The sequence below is a fragment of the Sapajus apella genome, unplaced genomic scaffold (assembly GCF_009761245.1).
Source record: "Sapajus apella isolate SASKATOON/1434 unplaced genomic scaffold, GSC_monkey_1.0 scaffold26, whole genome shotgun sequence".
NCBI lineage: Eukaryota > Metazoa > Chordata > Mammalia > Primates > Cebidae > Sapajus > Sapajus apella.
The window spans coordinates 19284787-19298868 of NW_022436966.1; the positions used below are offsets into that span (position 1 = coordinate 19284787).

General features: G+C 42.7%; 2 protein-coding genes across 2 annotated transcripts in view; both read left to right on the plus strand.

Annotated features, from left to right (window-relative positions):
• Positions 1–667: 667 nt before the first annotated feature.
• On the plus strand, positions 668–7864 carry GPR75 (G protein-coupled receptor 75). Its single transcript, XM_032292150.1, has 2 exons — positions 668–832; positions 5769–7864. Exon 2 carries the CDS (start codon positions 5885–5887, stop codon positions 7505–7507), a length of 1623 nt encoding a protein of 540 aa, XP_032148041.1. The 5' UTR covers positions 668–832; positions 5769–5884; the 3' UTR covers positions 7508–7864.
• The window catches only part of LOC116560644 (ankyrin repeat and SOCS box protein 3), a 177211-nt gene continuing 163836 nt past the window's right edge, over positions 708–14082 (plus strand). The window contains exon 1 of the mRNA XM_032292141.1: positions 708–832. Within this exon, the coding sequence (XP_032148032.1) occupies positions 729–832 (104 nt within the window). The 5' untranslated portion in view covers positions 708–728. The remainder of the gene's footprint in view (positions 833–14082) is intronic.

The window sequence follows — 14082 nt, forward strand, 5'->3', positions numbered from 1 at the left end:
ACTTATCAAGATTTTTTACATTCAACATAGTATTAAGTAATACATTAATATCCATTATTCCTGGGCTCGGTCGTTTTGTTTGCATGGGTAGCTTCTTTATACTTTGCAAGTTTCCTGCCAATTAGTCCCCTTGCTGAGATCCCTCAGTGAATTCACTACTACCTTAAGAGAGCTTAGGTAAGTTCGAATTGGTTAAATTAAAATTCTATTACAATGACTTGATTTATAAATTCTCAAAGTTCCAAACGGGAAGCCGCCGCCAACGTAATTCATGAGGAAAAATATTAACGGCAACCTAAGTGAGGAGCTAGGCAGGCCGACTTGAAAGCGCGGGGAATGGGGAGGAGGTGGGCGGCGGGCAGGGGAAGCAGCCGGGGAGGCCCCCAAAGACCGTGCCTTCGATACCCCTGTCTTTGCCCTCCTTCCCACTCCACCTTGCTCTGCGTTTCATCTTTTGGCTACTTCGGGGAGCCCGGGTTCCTCAAACGGCAAAAACGTGGGCCTGAAAAACCTGGCTCAGGCGCGCGTCGCGCGGCGGGCAGCGGTGAGTGCCGGGCTCTGGGCCCCGGGCCCCGGGGGCCGGCGGCGGAGGAGCTGAGGGTGCGGGACGCAGGCGGGGCGCCAGGCCCGGGTGTCGGGCGGAGGGGGCGGTGCCCTCGGCGTCTCCGTGACTGCGCCTTTGCGCCCGCGTCTCGCCGCGGCTCCCGGGATGCGCGGAGGCGGCGGCGATGGCGATGATGCCTCCAGTCCTGCATCATCCGGAGCGGCAGGCGGAGCTGGGGTCCGGACTGCGAGATGGAGGAGGAGGGGCGGCGCTGCGGCCACCCGGCAGGTGAGAGGCCGCGGGCCCCTGGAGAAAGACGACCCCACGGTGCGGAGGACGCTCCCGGAGGCTGGCGGGTTAGCGAAGAGCGCGGCTGCGCTGGGCCAGGCCCGGCTCCGCGCACCTGTCTTCCTGGTGCGGCCTGCGGGGTAGCCTTCCTGCCGGTCCCTGCAGGTTCCCAGGCTCTGCTCGGCGTGGAACCCCCGCACCCACCCACCGCCCCTACCTTGTCTGAGCCCTGCTAACCCACCAACCCTCTGCCAATTCGTTTACAAGCTTACTTGGCCCGGCCTAGGCCCTCCTTACCATCACCTCACCTTCTCCGGGAAGCCTCTACCTACTGCCAGCCCCTCGCCAGGGGTCGACCTCCCCTTTCCGCAGTTTCCCACTCTGTGGGCCCCATGTCCTCTTCATCCCTCCCATCAAATGTCTCAGGTCTTCCCATCCCATTAGCTGCTCTGGGTTCAGTGTAGTTCTACTGGATAGAAAGAGCAAGGGCTTTGAAATCAGATTAATCTGGCTGGAATCTTAGTGACCTTGAGGAAGTTACCTAACCTCCCTGAGGTTTTCCTGATCAATAGAAATACAATGGGAATCACAATCATACAGAACCTTGCTCTGTGTGAGGGGTAGGCTCTGAAAATGCTAACCTAAGACACTTTGTGGGGTGCGGGGAAAGGGCTGGAAGAATGAGTTGACTTATAAAACCCCTATAACATGTTTTAATGTTTACTAAAAATTTAAAACAGCACACTAGACATATCAGAGGCTCTTCACGCATCTTAATGAAAAATAATTGCCACTCAAATTATACAATAAGTTTTCATCCATATTCTTTGCTTACTAATTACTTCAGGATGTCCTAGTTGTAAGAATATGCATGTGAATTCATTCTGTCTTACTGCAGCCAATATGCATGCTTAAGGCTGGTGTTCCAACTTAAAATCTTTCTGATTTTATGTCTTTTATCACACCTTCTTCCTTAACCTATTCACCATCCCAGAGATAAAGAGTAGCTTGTGTGTTTGCATTGCAAATAACATGGGTAACCTTTATTTAATATTTAAGAGTAGCAAATCAGTCTTAATTTACTCCCCTCCCCAAATCACTTTTATTTTTTGTCATCATAATGTCATTCCAAATTATGGTCACAGCTTCCTTTTTCTTAAAGTCTCAGGAGTTACTACTAAGACCTGAGTTTACTTTCCCTCCATTTCCCTGATTTCTGTTATAGTAAAGTTTTTCTGCAAACCTTTTCTTCTATTCTGTCCTCTGCTTTTTCTCTCTTTTCTCTTCCCAGCCCATGATGCCTTCTTTTTTCTAATTATCTCAATAGGAGATAATTTATGATTACTTTATATGTGAACTACAATGATCAAGTTTCCCAAAAAGATACGTAGAAGTGTGTGTGTGTGTGTGTGTGTGTGTGTGTGTGTGTGTGTGGTGTATCTGTATCTACATAGATGGTATACAGATATAACTACATAGGTATATTAGAATTTCTGATTCCAGGAAGTTTCAGTGGGGAAGAGATTACAATACCTATTCATAGGATTATTGTGAGAATGAAATAAAGCTTGATAATTCATGTCAAGCCTCTAGAATAGGTGCCTGGTATATAATAACCACTTAATACTTCTGACCTGGGAATGCCTCCCAAAAAGATATTTTTGCTGTTCAGTTTACAATAGTGGTGAAGAGTGTGGAAAAGCAACTGCTTAGGTTCAAATGCATGTTCCACCACTTTAAATAATCTCTCTTTGACTTAGTTTCCTCACTGCAAAATGGAGATGTTATACCAAGTATTTCAGGGTTGTTGTGAGGACTCAATGAGCTAATAGTGTGGAACAATGAGAACAGTACCTGGCACATAATAAGCACTTGATAAAATTAATATACTAATAGTGATGCTGATAATTATACTGCCATTGTTATTTCCTGACCTGGAGGAAATAGCAATGGCAGTATAAATTATTTTAAATTTATTGAAGGCTGGGCACAGTGGCTGATACCTGTAGTCTCAGCACTTTGGGAGGCCAAAGCAGGCAGACTGCTTGAGCCCAGGAGTTGCAGACCAGCGAGGGCAACATAGTGAGACCCCCATCTCTATTAACAATATATATATTGAAAAATTTTAAATTTGTTGAAAAAAATGCAACTGTACAAAAAGTGAAAGTTGCCTCTCCTACCCCCAAATCACCTTTTTTCCTCCTGCGTCCTACTCTTGATTAATGTTAATGCTTCTTCATCTCATTCTTCTCTTGAAATCAATCCCTTTTTCCAAATATCTCCTAGCCTGAGGTCTTCATAGCTTCCATCATCCCACTTCATTATTACCTAGTTACTTTGTATTTCTCTTAGCCTCCTAATTCCAGACTCTTCATTCTTCTAATTTCCCCAGACCAAATTCCTGCATCCCTCTTCACCCCTCTTCATTTCTCTACTTCCAAAGATGAAACTCTTGGAAATAAGGGGGTTAGAGACACCAGCATCACCTCCCTGCTCTTTCTGCCTCCTCAAATTGGGTTTTTTCTTCTACTTCTCTTTGAGACGGAGTTTCGCTCTTGTTACCCAGGCTGGAGTGCAATGGTGCGATCTCGGCTCACCGCAACCTCCACCTCCTGGGTTCAGGCAATTCTCCTGCCTCAACCTCCTTAGTAGCTGGGATTACAGACACGCGCCACCATGCCCAGCTAATGTTTTGTATTTTTAGTAGAGACGGGGTTTCTACTAAAAAGAAAGGATGACAAGGATGGTCTCGATCTCTTGACCTCGTGATCCACCCGCCTCGGCCTCCCAAAGTGCTGGGATTACAGGCGTGAGCCACCGCGACCGGCCTCTTCTACTTCTCTTTTCATAAATTAGCTCCAGTCCTCCAGTTAGCCATTAAAAAAAGCAGTAAAAAGTTGTCTTTCTCACTTTATAGGTATCAAAAGTGTTCAGAAACAAGTATATAGCCTTTAAGTGAAAATAGAGCTAATCGGGTACTATTTTTAAAAAAATTCTAACTATCGAGAAACAAAAGTTCAGAATTTTCTTCTCTTATGGAACTTTTCAAAAGGAAAGTATAGAAAAGTTGGTCTCACTTTCCAGTGGACAGATTTACCATATCGTCATGATCTGTAACATGAGCATTGAGAATATAGATGAAATTATCTTCTTCCTTGATGAAGGACACAAGTCAATTATATGGACTTCCCAGGACTGGTATGTGTCTGATAGGCATTGGTATGGCTGTACCTGTTGGTAAATGTGGAGAGACTGTGTTAGGTAGTTCATAGCTGCTGCTTGGAGCCCCAGGTAATCTCTGACTGGCCTGATTCATTCCTCTGTACCGCCTTGATCCAGCAATGAAGGGGTTAACAGCTGGAGGCTTCTGGGATCCAGCTTGAGCTGGTGGCTAAGTATGCTGAACGGCAGCCCTGGACCTCTGCAGTGCCATTGATTATTCCTAAAATTCTACATTAAGGCAAATGCTTTTTGGTTTTCAAGAACATAGCGCTGTCTCCAAGGAACAGCTTAGTCTGTCCCACCAGAAGCATCTGTTGGGAGCAGGTGGGGCATCAGCCCATGTAGGACTTTGGGATTTGGGACAATGTAGATTTGTGTGAGTGCACATTAAGTCTCATTGTAAAATAGAAAGAGAAAAGTGGAGAAAGGAAAAAGGAGCAGTAAGTTATTCTTTTAAAGCAGAGACTGTGCCTTACTCATCCTAGCACCTGGCATAATGCTGGCATATGGTATACACATAATTAATGTAAATTGAGTGAACAAATGCAGGAATGGGGCACATGCCTCCTGCTTCGCCGTCAGGATATTTTTGTTGGGATAATGGTAACTCACATTTATATAGCAGTTTAGACTTTACAAAGTGGTGCTTTGTACCTTGTAAACGTCTAGTATAATTCTAACATCCTTGGTTACTTCCAATTTTCCTACTCACATGTAGTCCTACACAGGTTTTTGTTTTTGTTTTTTTTTCCCAAAGGAGAATATGCAATTAATTGGCCAGGAAATTGCAACCTGGGGGGAAAAATATAAATATTGGGAAATAAAGGATTCTTCCTAGGGAAGGAAATAGGATTGTTAGTGATTTCTGGGAATTAGCGAAGGGTCGCATTATGCATCAACAATACCCCCCAGCTTATATTTCAAGCACATGCAGTTTTTTACCTGAGTCCCTCTGCTGCAAAGACCTACCCCCACCACCCCCCTGCCGTCTTTTCCAGCTCCATCCTTTCCCAGCTCCCTTCCTAAATTGGATTAGGTTCTCCTCTTCCATGCTCTCATAGCACCCTGAAACCTTATTAGGCTGTAATTACATAGTTAGATTGATCTCCAACTAGATTGTGATCTCTTTGATGGAGAGGTTACGTTCTTGTATATCGGCAGTGCCTGACACAGAAGTGTTTCTAAAAGCAACATCTGCACACCCCTCAGACAGAATCACAAGGGGTGAGGCCAAGGAATCTGCTCTCCAGGTGATAAACTTTTTAGCATGCTCTCCAGGTGACACTTAAACTCCGTTTCATAAAGCAAAATATTAGCTGGATGAATGTATTTGTTTGTGTCTTTTTCTGTGTTGAGCTTTGTAAGGAGAAATGCTTTTTATTTACCAAGTCAGAGCTGAAAAATTCTAGTGCTTTTGTAAAAAAAAAAAAAAAAAAAAGAGAGAGAGAGCAAGCGAGTGAGCTAGGTTTGGTGGTGCATGGCTATAGTCCCAGCTACTTGCGAAGCTAAGGCAGGAGGATTGCTTGAAGACAGGAGTTCAAGTCCAGTCTGGGCAACATGGCAAGACCCCATCACTAATAAATGAATAAATTTTTCTCTCAAGGTGACAGATACTAGTACTACTACTACTAATAATAATGAGATCACTGTACGAATTCCTTTCTGTTTCTACATTAATCCCTTTCTGTTTCTGGGTATGCATTTTTGTGTGCAGGCTTATCTGCCTTGGGCCACTTTTGTCACATATTGTTCATCTGTGAGTTGAGGCCCTGACTCCTTTCTCATCGAGTATTTTTGGGGAGCAGAAGGAGGAGACATTTTTCTCTGAAGATGAACTCAACAGACCACCTTCAGGATGCCCCCAATGCCACCTCGCTCCATGTGCCTCACTTGCAGGAAGGAAACAGCACCTCTCTGCAGGAGGGTCTTCAGGATCTCATCCACACAGCCACCTTGGTGACCTGTACTTTTCTACTCACGGTCATCTTCTGCCTGGGTTCCTATGGCAACTTCATTGTCTTCTTGTCCTTCTTCGATCCAGCCTTCAGGAAATTCAGAACCAACTTTGATTTCATGATCCTGAACCTGTCCTTCTGCGACCTCTTCATTTGTGGAGTGACGGCCCCCATGTTCACCTTCGTGTTATTCTTCAGCTCGGCCAGTAGTATCCCAGATGCTTTCTGCTTCACTTTCCATCTCACCAGCTCAGGCTTCATCATCATGTCCCTGAAGACAGTGGCAGTGATCGCCCTGCATCGGCTCCGGATGGTGCTGGGGAAGCAGCCGAATCGCACGGCCTCCTTTGCCTGCACCTTACTCCTCACCCTGCTTCTCTGGGCTACCAGTTTCACCCTTGCCACCTTGGCTACTTTGAAAACCAGCAAGTCCCACCTCTGTCTTCCCATGGCCAGTCTGATTGCTGGAAAAGGGAAAGCCATTTTGTCTCTCTATGTGGTCGACTTCACCTTCTGTGTGGCTGTGGTCTCTGTCTCTTACATCATGATTGCTCAGACCCTGCGGAAGAATGCTCAAGTCAGAAAGTGCCCCCCTGTAATCACAGTCGACGCTTCCAGACCACAGCCTTTCATGGGGGTCCCTGTGCAGGGAGGTGGAGACCCCATCCAGTGTGCCATGCCCGCTCTGTATAGGAACCAGAATTACAACAAACTGCAGCACGTTCAGACCCGTGGATATACCAAGAGTCCCAACCAGCTGGTCACCCCTGCAGCCAGCCGACTCCAGCTGGTATCAGCCATCAATCTCTCCACTGCCAAGGATTCCAAAGCCGTGGTCACCTGTGTGATCATCGTGCTGTCAGTCCTGGTGTGCTGTCTTCCACTGGGGATTTCCTTGGTACAGGTGGTTCTATCCAGTAATGGGAGCTTCATTCTTTACCAGTTTGAATTGTTCGGATTTACTCTTATATTTTTCAAGTCAGGATTAAACCCTTTTATATATTCTCGGAACAGTGCAGGGCTGAGGAGGAAAGTGTTCTGGTGCCTCCAATACATAGGCCTGGGTGTTTTCTGCTGCAAACAAAAGACTCGACTACGAGCCATGGGAAAGGGGAACCTCGAAGTCAACAGAAACAAATCCTCCCATCATGAAACAAACTCTGCCTACATGTTATCTCCAAAGCCACAGAAGAAATTTGTGGACCAGGCCTGTGGCCCAAGTCATTCAAAGGAAAGTGTGGTAAGTCCCAAGATGTCTGCTGGACATCAGCACTGTGGTCAGAGCAGCTCAACCCCCATCAACACTCGGATTGAACCTTACTACAGCATCTATAATAGCAGCCCTTCCCAGGAGGAGAGCAGCCCATGTAACTTACAGCCAGTAAACTCTTTTGGATTTGCCAGCTCCTATATTGCCATGCATTACCACACCACTAATGACTTAATGCAGGAATATGACAGCACTTCCGCCAAGCAGATTCCAGTCCCCTCCGTTTAAAGTCATGGAGGCTACAGGATCTTATGTAGACAGTCTTTGTTTCTGATACTAACTAACTTTATTCTAACTTTGAGATCAATGGCAGATCAAAACTTAAAAGATTCAACTGAAAAGCTGGCAGTTATGATTTTCTTTCATTCGATGTGTCCGTATCTGTTGATTTGCTTTATAGTTTGTTGACATCTAAGATTTGATGTGAAAGTTTTAGATTTTTACCCTGAGCTTCGCCTCAGTCTTTTGTACCTAACCTTTAAATAGATGCTGGGAATGAAGCTACTGTGTTAAAAGTCAACCGATTATCATGATTTGAGTCAATGTTATGTGTCTTCAAAATAAGATATTGGCTGGATTTTTTTTTAAGGATGTGACAGTAGGAGTTTTGCTGAGATGTTATTTTTATTAACTGAATTGTAGATTTTGATTTTTTTGAAGTGTTGAAATCGGGAACACTACACCTTTTTGGTAGCAGGTTGATTTGAATAAATAATATATTGTTAGCTGGGTGCAGTGGTGTGCAGCTGTCATCCCAGTTACTTGGGAGGCTGAGGCAGGAGGATCGCTGGAGCCCAGAAGTATAAGTCCAGCCTGGGCAACGCAGCAAGACCCTGTCTCTAAAAGAAATTTATATATACTTAAAGCAGAAAAGGAAATAACTCTGTCTTTACCAAAACACTCACACAAGCATTAGGTACTTTTCTTTCATAGGACAGTCAACTGAGAATATAGTGTTATGATTATTGCCATTTCTTATTATAGACATATTTTATGTCACTTGAGTAGGTTTTCAGTTCTTTTGAAAAGAAATATATTTTGCTTGTTTAAAAGTGAATTATTTCTTGTTTCTTTTGAGATGGAGTCTCACTCTGTCACCCAGGCTGGAGTGCAGTGGTACAATATCTTGCTCACTGCAACCTCCACCTCCCGGACTCAAGCGATTCTCCTTTCTTAGGCTCCCAAGTAGATGGGATTATAGGCGCCCACCACCATGTTCAGCTCATTTTTGTATTTTTAGTAGAGACAGGGTTTCACCATGTTGGCCAGGGTGGTCTTGAACTCCTGACCTCAGGTAATCTGCCTGCCTTGGTCTCCCAAAGTGCTGGGATTACAGGTGTGAGCCACCCCGCCTAACCCAAAAGTGAATTGTTTCTGAATGCTCTTATTCAAGAAGCCTACTGGAGTACTGCATCTGTGGTAGAGGTGCACTGTTCCTGGAGAGTAGCACTGCTGTAATCATCTTCATTAGTGTTCTGTGGAAAACAATGTGGACTCCTGTCATGCACTGGGCACTATTTACTATTGCTTAACAAGGCGTAGAGATGGGATTGGAAGTGTTTTGATTTATGTTTTCCTTCTGTGTGAGAAGAGTTTACTAACCACCTGACAGTATTCAAGTAACTAAAAATGACTTCATTTTTTGTCTTTATATATTACTATGGTAGAAAAATTCTCAAGATAATCTATTTTTAAACTAATTGTTTTATTCCTCTCCCATTAATCTTAAACTGGAGATGGACAGAAAGAAAAAATAGATTAAGTATTTCTATACCTGAAACTAATTTTATTATATGCTCTGTGATTCCTAGCATAACAACTGTGAACTCACATTTTTATGTGAAAATATTTTCATTATACAGTTAATATTTGAACTCACTAGGTTTTTTAAATGTTAGACATACAGGATGAGCATCAAAATACAACACCTATCTTTATAAATGGTCATATTCAAGAATTATTATTGTAGATTGGAAGGCACTTTCTTTGCATGAAAGACTTTCTTTTTCCCTTTCTTTTTTCTTTTCTTTTTTTTTTTTTGTAGAGACAAAGTCTGACTCTGTCACCCAGGCTGGAGTGCAGTGGCATGATCTCAGCTCACCGCAACCTCCACCTCCCAGGTTCAAGCAATCGTCGTGCCTCAGCCTTCTGAGTAGCTGGGATTACCGGCGCCCACCATGCCTGGCTCATTTTTGTATTTTTGGTAGAGACCGGGTTTCACCATGATAACCGGGCTGATCTTCAATTCCTAGCCTCAGGTGATCCAGCCGCCTCAGCGTCCCAAGCTGGGATTACAGGCATGAGAAACTGTATCCAGCTGAAAGGCATTTAATTTATAGTTCCCTCCCTCAGCTGTCTCCAGATACAGGGGTCATGAGAGGTATGGAAAAGACAGAATAGATATTCACTTAGAACTCTGCTCAACCTCTTCTAACAGTTGTTACCTTCCAGTATTGGTCAGTCATTTCTATTTTTGAGATTTAAATATGAGGCATAGATTTTGTTTTGCTTTTCTTCTAATTTTTTTTTCCACACCTAAGGGCAGCCTGGAATTATTTTGTTTTTAAGTTCAACTTTTAGAACTGATTTACCTACCTCCTTCTTTCCCTTTCTCCCTGTCTCTCTCCTTCCATTTTTTCCCTTTCTTTTTTTTTATTTTTTGCTATTAAATTTTGTAACAGAGGAGAAAATATCCATTGTCACTTTTTTTTGGTAATTGAATGCTATTTTTGGAAGTCACTGTTAACTATTTTAATTGTGCTTTAATATTTGTAATATAAGCTGTTTTTATTTATTAATACGCCTATGAAATTGGTTAGTATATTATCACTTTTTTTTTTTTTTTGAGACAGAATCTTGCTCTGTTTCACAGGCTAGGGTGCAGTGGCATGATCTCAGCCCACTGCAACCTCCGCCTCCTGGGTTCAAGCAATTCCCCTGCCTCAGCCTTCTGAGTAGCTGAGATTACAGGTATGCGCTACCACACCTGGCTAATTTTTGTATTTTTAGTAGAGATGGGGTTTCACCATGTTAGCCAGGCTGGTCTCAAATTCCTGACCTCATAATCCACACACCTTGGCCTCCCAAAACTTCTGGGATAACAGGCGTGAGCCACCACGCCTGGCCTATTATCTCTTTTTTTTATTTTTTATTTATTTATTTTTTTAAAGATGGGGTTTCACCATGTTGGTCAGGCTGGTCTTGAACTCCTGACCTCAGGTGATCCACCCGCCTTGGCCTCCAAAGTGCTTGGATTACAAGCATGAGCCACCACGCCCGGCCACCTGTTATCTCTTTTTAACAAAGAAGAAATCTAATATTCTCTCCCAAGATCACATAATTATGGCAAATTAAGAATTAGACTTTTGTCTTAATTCGAAACCTGATATTTACTCCAGTATGCCAAACTGCTTTATAATGAATACAACATTAATCAAGAATCACATTTTTATTTTAATTTATTTTCTTTTTCTAGGTCAGTGCAAAAGTAATGAATCACATTTTTAAAGGCATATATCTTTTTTTTTGGCTAGGCATTTCAAATATGATTTAATAAAAGGTTAACACAAAAGTAATTTCTGCTTATAAATTTTTTTTTTTTTTTTTGAGATGGAGTTTCGCTCCTGTTACCCAGGCTGGAGTGCAATGACACGATCTCAGCTCACCGCAACCTCTGTCTCCTGGGTTCAAGCAATTCTCCTGCCTCAGCCTCCCGAGTAGCTGGGACTACAGGCGTGCGCCACCATGGCCAGCTAATTTTTGTATTTTTAGTAGAGACGGGGTTTCACCATGTTGACAAGGATGGTCTCGATCTCTTGACCTCGTGATCCACCCGTCTCGGCCTCCCAAAGTGCTGGGATTATAGGCGTGAGCCACCGCGCCTGGCCCTATAAAATTTAAAATGGCAGGTTTTCAGTGTGACATTTGAGTTTGAGATGATTTGGCATGAGGGCCAGCAATGGGAGGTAAAAATTATAGCACAAAGAAAACTAAGCAGGTGCATATGAGGTATTGTCTCTTTATGCTCATCAAAAATTCTCTCCAAAAGAAAAGTTTTAAAAGAAGAAATTATTGTTATAAATTGCATGAAATATATAGTGGGCTGCATTCGTAGCCCCCCTCCATACCTATATCTCTATACATAGATATAGAGATATAGACATAACTTGTTTCTTCATAAGTTACCTATGTCTGCCTCTACCTGTATCATCATAATAAAGGTGTCATGATGATACAGGTAGAGGTAGACATATAAAACTTATCTCTTCATAAGGGCTAAAATGAGAACTAAAAGTAATGAGAATTCAGTTGAATATGATTAATTAGCAGGACATGTTAATTAGTTCTCTTGATGCTTTACCGTGATGCAAAGTATGTGATGTATTTTAAACATTTTATAATAATTGTTCTTATGTTAACCATTAGGCAAGATTTGTATTTCTAATGCTTTTAATGTTCTTTTAAAATAATGTTTGGAAAATAAAAATAACTGAAAATCCTAACATTTCTGAACACCAGTTTGCTATATAGTGACTTTCCTGTCTAATCATTTTTAAATGATCAGAGCATGGCAATGATCATTTTTGCACAATGAACAACAATGTGTTGAAGCACACACAGAGAGCTCTTTCCTTTAAGAGATGAAATAACTTGTTTGACTACATATAATTCTTTTCTTTTTTTTTGTAGATATGGGGTCTCCCTATGTTGCCCAGATTGGTCTCCACCTCCTGGGCTCAAGCGATCCTCCCACCTCAGCCCTCAAAGTGCTGGGATTACAGGAGGGAGCCACTTCCCTGTGTTTGACTACATTTTGTATCAAATATGCTCAGAGTAACCAAGGATAGTTAATGCCAAAGACTATTTACACAACTAAGTTTCTTAGTGAAAACAGGCTAAATGAACATTTCAACAGCTTATTTAAATGAACATTTCAACAGCTTATTTAAATGAGATTGACCTGGAAAAAAGAACATTTTTGAATCTTTAGTGTTTTGATCAGGGTTTGGATTTAAGAATCAGAAAACATTAACATAAGCAGGAACGGGTTTAATATAGGAAACTAGATGTCTACAAAATTATTAGATAGGGCTCTATGGTGAGTCTCCAGGAAAGATTCTACCAAAAGCATGACTAGCCTGACCAGCCAGAAATGCTACTACCTTTGCTCCAGCCAAGAAGAGAGGAAGTCAAGAGGCCTGACTTAGCCTTTTGACTTCAAGAACACAGTTGAAGTTGTTATCCAGCAATGAGAAAGTTGCTGCCACCACTATTTCCATAAAACACTCTCTTGATACCTACAAAGCAAGTGGCTGAACAACAAGACCCTGCTGTAGAAAAACTCTGGCACCATTCAGTTAGGTGGAGAGACTAAGTTTGCATCTAGAAGCCTAGCTTCTGGAAAACGTGGTAATACAAAAGTATACTCAAAGGCGATGCAGAGCTTTAATCCGTTCTGTTCACAGTGGTTCACCTTGGTAGTCAACATTTTTTTTTTTTTTTTTGAGATGGAGTCTACTCTGTTGCCCAGGTTGGAGTACAGTGGCACAATCTCGGCTCACTGCCATCTCCACCTCCCAGGTTCAAGCGATTCTCCTGTCTCAGCCTCCCAAGTAGCTGGGATTATAGGCATGTGCCACCACGCCCAGCTAATTTTTGTATTTTTAGTAGTAGAGACGGGGTTTCACCATGTTGGCCAGACTGGTCTTGAACTCCTGACCTCAGGTAATCCAGGAACCTGCCTCGGCTTCCTAAAATGCTGGGATTACAGGTGTGAGCCACCTCATCCCCCCTCCCCCGTAGACAACATTTTTTATACATACCCCTAGCCATACTTCCAAACAACAGCAGTAGCCATACCACCATTCTCCCTCTTGAAATAATGCAGCTTCTTTCATTTAAACAAAAACGTGTACTTTGCTAGGCACTGTCGCTCACGCCTGTAATCTCAGCACTTTGGGAGGCTGAAATGGGAGGATTGCTTGAGCCCAGGAGTTTGAGACCCACCTGGGCGACATGACAAAACCGCGTTTCTACAGAAAAATTATCTGGGCATGGTGACATGTACCTGTAGTGCCAGCTACTTGGGAGGGAGACAGGGGTAGGATCCCCTGAGTGAGTCCAGGAGGTCTAGGCTGCAGTGAGCGGAGATCACACGACTGTACTCCAGCCTGCAGAGCGAGATCCTGTCTCAAAACAAAACAAAAAATGCATACTCTACTCCAGAGGGAAGATGCAAAGTCTGATCAATTTCAGGGTTTCTCGGTGATGTTCATTATTCTTCTAGTTCAGTCAAAAATCTCAACGTGATGTTCTGTAACTTAAGGACTAAATTATAAAATTTACCACCAACAAACACATTTAATCCTCCAGGAAAAACAGAGTAAAAAGAAAAAATTGGTTGAAATGTTTCACAGACACACAAACACACACAAATAGACACACCAGGATAAAGAAGAAATGGGGGTTAATACAGACTTTGCTTGCTTCCATTGGTTGGGAAGCTGTGGTTGGTAACTTATAATGTCCTCCCCTTCCATTTCCTATCCCTTTGCCATTAGCTAGCATATCATATAGTCTGAGAAAATAAGTTTTATCAAATAGCAGAGGAAATGAAATACTAAGACAACAAAATTTATAAAACATGAAGTAGGATTACAGAAATAACTGGATGAATGGAAATGTTTAATATCATTTACAAAAGATAAATCTTTGAATTAAAAGCAACATGAAGGCTGGGCATGGTGGCTCATGTCTGTAATCCCAGCACTTTGGGAGGCCAAGGCAGGTGGATCATTTGAGGT

What these genes read in the sequence shown, in the direction of transcription:
- GPR75 (XM_032292150.1), top strand. Translation starts at nt 5,885, where the DNA reads ATGAACTCAACAGACCACCTTCAGGATGCCCCCAATGCCACCTCGCTC.